The 11,089-nt window shown below is 35.8% G+C and overlaps 1 protein-coding gene across 1 annotated transcript; it reads right to left on the minus strand.

Annotated features, from left to right (window-relative positions):
• Positions 1-8,873: 8,873 nt before the first annotated feature.
• LOC120206140 (uncharacterized protein At4g14342-like) lies at positions 8,874-10,485 on the minus strand. Its single transcript, XM_039205869.1, has 4 exons — positions 10,397-10,485; positions 10,177-10,262; positions 9,959-10,082; positions 8,874-9,150 (listed from the first exon to the last, which is right to left on the minus strand). Exons 1-4 carry the CDS (start codon positions 10,400-10,402, stop codon positions 9,103-9,105), a joined length of 264 nt encoding a protein of 87 aa, XP_039061800.1. The 5' UTR covers positions 10,403-10,485; the 3' UTR covers positions 8,874-9,102.
• Positions 10,486-11,089: the final 604 nt, after the last annotated feature.

Genomic DNA, 11,089 nt, shown 5'->3' on the forward strand with positions numbered 1-11,089 from the left:
TTCTTTCTATTTATTTATATGGGAAAAGATCCTCCCATATGTATATATGTATATATATCTTCTCTTTCATTATTTTTTCAGGAGCTCAAATATCAATAATATGAATGCCAATGACTCTGACCCGGAGATTGATTTCGAGAAGCCTATATGTCAAGGGGAAATCGAAGATTGTGATGATGATGAGGGATGTGAACTACCTTCTGAATTGCTGAAAATGGTGGAGAATGAAGATAAGCAGATTCTGCCTCATAAAGAGCCTACTGAGATTTTGAATTTGGGGACAGATGAGGATAAGAGAGAAATAAAGATCGGTACCACTCTGTCAGTTGGAGGTCGATATGATTTGATAGAATTGCTTCAAGAATACAAGAATGTGTTTGCTTGGTCATACGAAGATATGCCGGGTTTAGATACAGAGTTGGTTGTTCACAAACTGCCAATAAAGCCTGAATGTAAACCGGTACAACAAAAACTGAGAAGAATGAGACCTGAGATGCTGCTCAAGATTAAAGAGGAAATGAAAAAAAAAATTGATGCCGGGTTTCTTAAAGTGGCCAAATATCCTGAATGGGTAGCTAATATTGTCCCAGTACCGAAGAAGGATGGGAAAGTTCGAATGTGTGTTGACTATAGGGATCTCAACCGAGCTAGTCCAAAGGATAATTTTCCTTTGCCACATATAGACACGCTAGTGGATAATACTGCTGGAAATTCTTTGTTCTCTTTTATGGATGTTTCTCTGGCTATAATCAAATTAAGATGAACCCTGAAGATATGGAAAAAACGACATTTGTTACCATGTGGGGAACGTTTTGCTATAAAGTAATGCCGTTTGGACTGAAGAATGCAGGGGCAACATATCAAAGGGCCATGGTGACGTTATTTCACGACATGATGCATAAAGAGATAGAAGTTTATGTCGATGATATGATAGTCAAAGCTAAGACAGAGGAAGAACATATCGGGAATTTGAGAAAGCTTTTAAAAGACTAAGAAGATGCCAGTTAAAACTCAACCCAAATAAATGTACTTTTGGGGTGACATCTGGAAAGTTGTTGGGTTTCGTAGTAAGCCGAAAAGGAATTGAAATAGACCCAGATAAAGTAAAAGCTATTCAAGACTTGCCAGCCCCACGAACACAAAAAGAAGTCAGAGGATTTTTGGGGAGATTGAATTATATAGCTCGGTTTATTTCACAGCTGACGGAAAAGTGTGATCCCATATTCCGCCTTCTTCGCAAGAATAACTCAGGAGAATGGAGTGAGGACTGTCAAAGAGCTTTTGAAGCAGTGAAAAGATATTTGTCGAGCACTCCAATTTTAGCGCCACCCATCTCAGGCAAACCCTTGATTCTTTATTTGTTAGTTTATGAAAATTCAATGGGGTGTGTGCTGGGGCAACGTGACCAAACTGAGAAGAAAGAAAGGGCTATCTATTATCTCAGCAAGAAGTTCACTGAATGTGAGACAAGATACTCACCCATTGAAAAGTTGTGTTGCGCTTTAGTATGGGCTACCCGAAGGCTTAGGCAATATATGTTGTATCATACTACTTGGCTTATATCCAAGCTTGATCCCTTGAAATATCTAATGGGTGTGCCTGCATTATCTGGAAGATTAGCTCGTTGGCAGATCTTATTGTCCGAATTTGACATCCAGTATGTAAACCAGACGGCAATTAAAGGAAGTGCTATAGCAGAATTCATTGCAAGCAGGGCTTCGGAAGAATATGAGTCGTTGAGCTTTGATTTCCCGGATGAAGATTTAATGGCTATTTCGGTAGAAGAAGCCGTGGCATCCACTAGCAAATATTGGAAGTTGAACTTCGATGGTGCTTCGAATGCCTTGGGACATGGAATCGGGGCAATTTTGGTCTCACCAGAGGGAGAGCATTATCCTTTCACCACTCGGCCTAATTTTGATTGTACAAACAATATGGTCGAGTATGAAGCTTGTGTTCTGGGTCTTAGAGCTGCTGTTGAACGTAAAGTAAAAATGCTTAAAGTGTATGGGGATTCAGCTTTGGTAATCTACCAACTCAGAGGAGAATGGGAGACAAAAGATCCCAAGCTTGTAGAATACCGTAAGTTGGTTATGGAGCTTGTTGAAGAATTTGAAGAAGTAACTTTCAATTACCTCCCCAGAGAAGAGAATCAAATGGCAGATGCCTTAGCCACACTGGCAGCAGCATTTAAGATGAACGAATATTCAAATATGATGCCCATTGAAATGAAGGCTTATGAGTATCCAGCCCATTGTTTTAATATCGAAGAGGAAGAAGATGGAAACCCCTGGTATTATGATATCTTGCAATATATAAGGTATCAGAGTTATCCAGAACAGGCCACTGAGAATGATAAGAGAACCATTAGAAGAATGGCATCAGGGTATGTGCTTGATGGTGAGACTCTATACAAGAAAAGTTTGGATCAGGTTTTGTTAAGATGTGTGGACGCAAAAGAGGCCAAATTGATTCTTGAAGAAGTGCATGAGGGAATATGTGGTACCCATGCTAATGGGCATATTATGGCTAGGCAGATTATGAGATTTGGGTATTATTGGTCAACTATGGAAACAGACTGTATCAATTATGCCCGAAAATGTCACAAGTGTCAGATTTATGGAGATAGGATACATACTCCTCCTCATCTGTTGCACGTAATGACAGCTCCGTGGCCATTCTCAATGTGGGGCATGGATGTTATTGGACAAATTTCGCCCAAAGCTTCAAATGGTTATCGCTTCATTCTGGTAGCCATAGATTATTTCACCAAGTGGGTAGAAGCAGCTTCTTACGCAAATGTTACCCAGTCTACAATATGTAAATTCTTGAAGAAGGAGATCATTTGTAGATATGGTTTGCCAGAGAGGATTATCTCCGATAATGCGTTGAATTTAAATAATAAGATGATGGACTCGGTCTGTAAACAGTTCAAAATAAAGCATCATAATTCCACCACTTATCGCCCAAAGATGAATGGGGCAGTAGAGGCGGCCAATAAGAACATCAAAAGGCTCATAGAGAAAATGACTGAGACCTATAATGACTGGCATGAGAAGTTGCCATTTGCTCTGTTTGCTTATCGAACTTTAGTACGGACTTCAACTGGAGCAACTCCGTTTTCTCTGGTATATGGGATGGAAGCTGTCTTACCTATTGAGGTGGAAATTCCCTCACTTCAGATTTTGTCAGAGGTAAAGCTTGATGAGGCAGAATGGGTCCAAGTTAGGTATGACCAGTTGAATTTGATTGAAGAAAAGAGATTGAAAGCTATTTGTCATGGTCAGATGTACAAAAAACGTATGATACGGGCACATGGTAAGAAAGTTCGCCTTCGAGAATTCCATGAGGGAGATTTGGTGCTTAAAAGGATTTTGCCTATTCAGAAAGATTTCAGAGGAAAATGAATGCCCAATTGGGAAGGACCTTATGTTGTCAAGAAGGCCTTTTCTGGGGGAGCTCTAGTCCTAACTGAAATGGACGGATCAGAATTACCATATCCAGTGAATTCCGACGCTGTTAAGAGATATTTTGCTTAAAGAAGAAATAAAAGAGAAAAGAAGGAAAAAGAAAAAATGATGATGGAAAAAACGAAAAAAAAAATGAAAAAAAGAAAAAAAAGAAGAGAAAAAAATGGAAAAAAAATAAAAAGAGAAAAATGAAAAAAAGAGAAATAAAAGGAGGGTTCAAGACGAAAACCCGAAAAGGGCGTCTTGGAACCAAAGGAAGTCTCGAGTTGAAAACCCGCAAAGGGCGACTTGAGTTGAGTTTGAAATTCAGAATTCGTGCATGGTGGAGGTTCTGAATCAATTTTGGAAGTGGAAAGAGCTCCTGATATGGATAGTAACAATGACAGTTGGTGATCAAGGATGAGACTAAAGATTAATGAGTCTCGATGAAAACAACCAGGAGAAAAATTGAATGCATATGAGATTCGATACTGGTTTAGGGCATCCAATGATGAGATTTGGGAGTTTAGAAGTAGTTTCATACTCTTAAGCATCATAATTTTGGAAATCTTTTTGACAGAAGCTACATTCGAGACATTCTAACGGCGTGCCAGTTCAAAAGCATTTGCATTATTGATATTTGAAGACGCCTACTCTTTTGTTCTTTTACTGTTTCCAGTTAAAAGTTTGCCATTTAGTTGCCTAAAATTCTCTGTATTTATATAAATAAAGAGATGTCTTTCCTTGTTCGTTTCCATCTTGTAAACATCTTATTTTGAAAGGTTAAAACATATAGCTTAACTTGAAGTACATGAGATCATTTTGTATTATTGTGTAAAAGGTTTCGGAAAATGCAGGTATTCTGAAGCTGATGATGGTTTTAACATGTAAGCTTGTGTGGTTACGGGAAAGTGAAATCTTGAAGTTCGTAGAAAATTTCAGCCATTAAAAGATGACCCTAAGAGATTGTTGTTTGTCGAGAGGTTGGTCATGGGTACTGACGGGTTTCAAGAAAGAAATAAGTCAATGTACTGTTAAGCCGAGAGATATGGAATTGAGATTGTTAACTGGGGTGAACTGGTCAAACGTTCTGTGCCCAAGATGAAGCCGAGTTCCATCGAGATCAAAAGGAGATAGAGTTCCTTCAAAGAAGAAAGTGCATCAAATTGCATATTTGCATACATTTAGGCATGAATAGGATCATGGCACTCATAATTGCATGACGACTTAAGCATTTGCAGGTTTCCCAATGATAGTTGAAGATTGAAGATATTGAAGCATCGAGATGAAGATATTTGGTTTGGAGATTTTGAAAAGAATGATGTTTATATGAAAACTGAGCTAAAGCAGATTCAAATATCCAATGGCTCCAGACAAGTTTTCACGATGGAGATGGATTTTCAAAAATTTTCTCAACTTCTAAATTTTTTAGTATAATATTTTTCAAATATACATTCATGATGAATAATGTTTGATTTTCAGGTTTGACCTTTGAAGCAAATCATCTATAAGCCTTCACGAAAGAGTAGTGAAGCAAATTAGTTCGTTGAAGATTGAGTCCTATAATCTCTGAAGGAATAGGGAGCGGACAAGTTCGTTGAAGATTGAGTCCTATACTCTCTGAATGAATAGGGAGCGGACAAGTTCGTGAAGATTGAGTCCTATACTCTCTGAATGAATAGGGAGCGGACAAGTTCGTTGAAGATTGAGTCCTATACTCTCTGAATGAATAGGGAGCGGACAAGTTTGTTGAAGATTGAGTCCTATACTCCCTGAAAGAATAGGGAGCGGACAAGTTCGTTGAAGATTGAGTCCTATACTCTCTGAATGAATAGGGAGCGGACAAGTTTATTGAAGAACGAGTTCTATACTCCCTGAACGGATAGGGAGCGGACCCGTTTTATGAAGATTGTTCGAGTTCTATACTCCCTGAACGGATAGGGAGCGGACCCGTTTTATGAAGATTGTTCGAGTTCTATACTCTCTGAAGGAATAGAGAGCGGACCCGTTTTGTTGAAGATTGTTCGAGTTCTATACTCCCTGAACGGATAGGGAGCGGACCCGTTTTATGAAGATTGTTCGAGTTCTATACTCCCTGAACGGATAGGTAGCGGACCCGTTTTATGAAGATTGTTCGAGTCTTATACTTCTTGAAGGAATGGGGAGCAGGCTCGTCATTTGAAGATTTTTCAAGTTTTATTTATCCTGACGCAACATTCTCAGGACCAGACAAATTTGATCATCTTTTGATCTTTGCTCTATTCTCGTTACACGACAATGTGCAAAGAGGGGCAGCTGTAGATGCTTAATTTGTCTAGGCCTATATCATGGGCAAATGAAAGTAGTTTTTGGGAGTTGAAAACCAAAAAAACGTGGAGGGGAGGTCAGTTTTTTTTTTAACTACTGGAAACCATCAGAAATGAGATAGTTCACGTAGACACAAAACAGAAAAAGAGAAGATCAGAGAAAACGGAGAGCAAAAGAATGGAAGACCTTCATTTTTGTTGATTTTTGACAGAAAATAGAAAAAAAACAGAAAGAACATTGTACTGAAATTGACTTCTATTTTGGAGATCAAAGGAAACAGAATTTACTGGTTTCAACGAACCAAAGCAATTCAAAGCAAATTCCTTCAAGGTTCATTTTCTTTATCATTATGTACATTAGCATTTCCTTTGCCAAATTTGCAATTTTTATTTTTTTCTTTTCTTTTCTTTTTCCAAATAAATCAGTAAATAAATTACATTTTATATGTCTAAAAAGTTCCATAGGAATCTTAGCTTTAGGTTTTCATTCGAAATAAACAATAAGGAAATAGGATAGAGATTTACCTGGACTGTTTGAATGCAAATAAGGGCATACTGACTCCATTTTCTTCTTCTTCTTTAATTCGTGTTCTAATATCAAAAGAAGGATAAGATTAGGCTTTGTAAAATTTTCGAAACAAAACCCTAATAATAAGAGAAAGGGTCTAGATAGTTTACCTCGCAATGCGTCGTTGTTTGGTGTTGAACTTGTTGGCCTTAGAAGCTTGAGTGTCCGAGAGGCTTTAAAATGGTGATAATAAGAAAGTTTGGGGTCGATTTAAGTTTGTTTCTGGGTTATACAACAATCGAAAGTGACGATCGGGGTATTTGATTTTGGGTATCGTAGCCAGTCGTGTATGGTGCTTCAAGGAGATGAGTGACGCTGTTGTTGGTTAGAGGTTTAGTCTGGGTTTCGTCGGACCACGGTGGCCGAGGCTTTATGTGAGCAGGGGAAGGGGTTCTATTAGGTTTCTGTCGAGAGAGTGAGGAAGAAGAAGGGGAGAGCGACTGAGTTCTTTGGTTGGTGAGGTTGAGAGAAGAAGTAAATTAGAATCATATGTCAAAACGCCGTCGTTTCAGCTGTTACTTTCCTAGTTTCTATTTCTGACCCAGTATTATGCGTGCATTCCATTTCGGTCCCCAAAATCAGGCATTTCGAGCTTTATTGTTATTTTAATATTGTCTCTAATTTTAAACGTTTTATGTTTTAGTCCAATTCCATATTAGGGTCATTTTTGCACTGTTCTTACATTGGTTATGTAATTTACGGAACTTTTATTTTGGTCCTTGAACGAATCTTTTGCACCTTATTAATTTTGTCTTCATATTTATGAGCGCTTTTCATTTTAGTCCTGAAATGTTTTTATATTTTATTTTTGAAATGTAACTTGTAATTTTGGTTGTTTGACCATTTAGTCACTTAGCATGTTTTTTTAATTTAATAGTTAATTCCTATTTTGCATGCTTAGTTTAATTTTATTTTATTATGGTCCTTCATGGTAAGTTTGAATGTGAAGTCAAGTTATTAATAGTATGTTTTATTGTATATATGGTTTTATTCTAATGTATGTTAATATCGTAAATACATGTTTTTTTTTTAGATTTAGAAGTTTGTTTGAGCGCATGGCATATTTTAATTAGTTTTTGCATGACATTATTTTGCATAATATACATGATAATCTCATTTGCATAACTTGACATATTGCATAATTAGATTAAGGGTAATGCCCTTTTAATTTAAAATTATTGTAAGTGGGCAGTCATAACTGATTTGAGGTCCGCTTTTAATGATTTTAAATTAAAAGTGTATCCCGAAAGTGAAACCAAAAAATTTGATTTGTCACCTAAAATTTGGGAATGAAAGAAAAAGAAATGTTCGTTTATTTAAATATATCGAGAAAAGGTTGTTATATCTTTAAGATCTGGTCTCGATATTTATAAATAATCGAACATTCTTTATCTTTCTAAAATGACTTGGTAATTTTAATTTAATTTATTTGAGTGTTTTTGAATGTTTTAAATTTACATTTTTGTTTTATGGGATCCAAAAATTAAATTAAGTTCGAATTTGTAAAGTTCATTGCAAAAACGTTAATTAATCGACTAAGTACCGATTTAGGGCGTTGTGGAGGTGCTAATCCTTCCCCACACGTAACCGACTCCCGAACTCAGATTTTGATAACGCAGACCTCAATTTGTTGTTTTAATTCAAATTAATTTTTATTTAAAATGACAGCATTTTTGGGTGCCCAATCACACTCTAATCAAAGATTGGTGGCGACTCCTTGAACTGTATTTTTCGATCGTAAAGGAAATCTAAAAATTTTCGAAACGAGAGGTCTTTTAAATCGCATTTGTTTTTAAATTAAAAAGAGATATTTAAAAAATTAATGTGATTTTTAAAATCTCTCACTTTTTCACTTTTAAAAAAAAATCGTTTCGACAGCTTCGATGCCATTATAGTTTGTTGTAGTGCTACATTGTCAATACATGAATGGGGTGTCAAAATAATAGATCAAGGTTTGCTTGGTTGTTTTAAATACTATAATTCAATCATTTAATTGTCCCATCAAAGGTTTGCTCTTGGAGAAGCATAGCTAAGCAATGTCGGTGGTTTTTGTTTCCCCCATGCCGATTGGACGGTTGTCGGTGGTTTTTTGTCTTCGATATATGTATTTTTAAACGAATTGAAAGGGACATTACCTAGGTGGTGGTTCTTCCTCAATTATATTTAGTATTTGGTTAGGAGGATGCTTTGCCAAATGATGCCATTCAACTGTACACTGATATTCTTTAAGATGATGGAAAGGTACAGACGGCCTTTCATGTCTATCATGCTTCCACCAATATTCATGTAAAACTTGAAGATCGTGTAAACTAGCAAGTTGCCTACCGGTGATGTGGCTGAATTTAAGATAGGTGCTGCTAAAGCTGAGGGAAAAGTCAAAAGGCAAGGTGTACATGGATGAATGCAAGATTTTATGTTATGAGCAAACTTATAAAATTTGAACACATATTACCGATAAAAGATATAAAAAATATCTAAAATATACGTGAATTTAAAATTTTCAGGGTCGACCACCCCTATCGGTCCATCCCTGAATGATTGAAAGTGTAGCTGCAAACCCAGAATAAGCAAGATGACCAGGCACGTTTTAGGAATTAAATAGGTACTAGAATTCAAGAAATCTTGCTACGGACACAATACTCACCACTACGACATAACTTCATACTTCAAGTTGAGAATAAACACGATATTGATGGATATTTCAATTAGGAAAATATCTTGCCTGATGGGAAAAGATTGGACTAACTAACATTTCACTTCACAGCCGGAGCAACAGCTTTTAATCATCTTCCCTCTCCGGAGGCAGACCACAAGGCAGAAGCATTTTCTGCACAATCAATATCAGAAGCAATTATACCTTGAACCTCATTTACCCATTCAATATATTAAACTTTAGTTTGTCGTATAAATCAAGACTCATTGTTACAACTAACATAGACTGACCAGAAGACGACCAATACCGTAAAAAGAGAATGATTACCCAAATATTTTGATAAAAATAAACAGGTGGATACCATTTTGAAAAGCAATTAGTAGGTACAAAATGTATCCAAGAGTAAATACAAAGAAAACATCTAAAATATATAGGAATTTGAAATTTTCAGGAGGGTGCCCCCCTTGGTCTCATCCATGGCATAAGATAACACAGCTCAAATATTTGTTAGAAAATCTAGGGCAAAGTGGCACCAATTTGCATTACAAAAATGTGTAGTTTCCTCTTAAGTATACCTCAAAAGGCAGAAAAAGAACATCACCAAGTTCCCCACTCGACGAAACACAAAAACGAAACATATCCCAACTATTGGCAATGGACAACATTAATCAAGTCCTATATTTTGTTCCATGTAAGGCAAGCTTTAAACTCTTTTCAAGTAGTAAAAGCAATTGGTCTTGTGGAATACAAAGCAAACCATTATGAAACCCAACAAAAGCTTAGAGAAATCCCAAGAAACATTGGGTAAACCCATAAATCCAAATTCCATAAAATTATAATCCCATAAATCCAAATTCCATAAAATTATAAACCCATAAAATTCAGTCCAAATGTCACAGATACACAAACAAACGCCAGGCGGAAAGAAACATGAATATCATAAATCCAAAAACACGAAACTTAAGAAAAAAAAATGGCTTACCTGCATGAAGTTGTAGCGCTCTCTTCCAATGGATTCATTTTCAGCCACGGAAAAGTAAGCCAACATTGGGTAATGCCCTATATATGACGCGTAGCTATCTCGTTGAATGTTCACCGCCCATTCACTGTCATCAATAGAACCAAGGGAAAAAACATATATTATCAGCAAAAAATATTTTGTTCATTTAACAAAAGAGAATAAAAAAAGGATTAACAGACAATCTGCTAAGATCAGCATGGCCAGTTCCAACGTATTTGGCTTGGAGATGTTCGAGTTGGGAATTGATGTTAAACCTATCGCTTGCCTGACAACATTAATTAAAGAGTGAGGGACAAAAATAAAACCAAATTTACGGTTTAGGTGTTTGAGAATTAAAATTTGGTGTAATTTTTAAATTTAATCAATAAAGGGTTAGGGTTTTGATAGGGGAGACTTTACCTGCATCTTCTTTCTCGAAGCTCTTGAGAAAAATATAAGGAGCACGATAAAAATTCATCTTTATGTCCTGTGTGTGTACATATATATAAATGTACACCCACACCTCTATCTTAAGGGAAAGTCTTATTTATTTATTTTCACTCCAACTGTTATTTCTTCTAAAAATATCTCCCAATCAATCCTTTGTTGAATAATGAAGGTTCTAGTGGCGGATGTAGTCTTTGTTCAGGGTGAATATTGAAATTTAAATTTTTTATATTAGTAATTTATTTTATTGAGGATGTCTATCTTGAAATTTTATTTATGTTTGGGATACAAAAAATTTATGTTAATAATATAGGAGTGCCCATCCTAAAAAATATTCATGGATCCGCCACGGTTCTATATATATTTTAAATTAAAATTAAAAACTAATTGATTGATTAAACCAAATATCATAATGAATAAAGTTTTACTCCCAAAATCATTAGGGTAAAATTATTTGTCCTTGGTTCTAAAACTCTTCTAAACCTCAATATTAATATAATTCACTTATTTACATATAATCTTTAATCAATCACGTATCATTATAATATAATAACATGTGTCACTAACAGAACTTGTATTAAGTGATCAAAATGAAAATCAAATATAAATTGGGTAATATTTTGTAAATTTTTTAAACTTGGAATGGAAATCAGATATAACTTCCAT

Source organism: Hibiscus syriacus, unplaced genomic scaffold (assembly GCF_006381635.1).
Source record: "Hibiscus syriacus cultivar Baekdansim isolate YM2019G1 unplaced genomic scaffold, ASM638163v2 tig00013329_pilon, whole genome shotgun sequence".
NCBI classification, from domain to species: Eukaryota; Viridiplantae; Streptophyta; class Magnoliopsida; order Malvales; family Malvaceae; genus Hibiscus; species Hibiscus syriacus.

Bases quoted from the DNA above. Each gene is read 5' to 3' on its own strand.
- LOC120206140 (XM_039205869.1), bottom strand. The intron at 10,083-10,176 runs GTCTGTTAATCC...TATTGATGACAG, and splicing joins CATGCTGATCTTAGCAGATT to TGAATGGGCGGTGAACATTC. The intron at 9,151-9,958 runs GTAAGCCATTTT...TTGATTGTGCAG, and splicing joins AGCGCTACAACTTCATGCAG to AAAATGCTTCTGCCTTGTGG.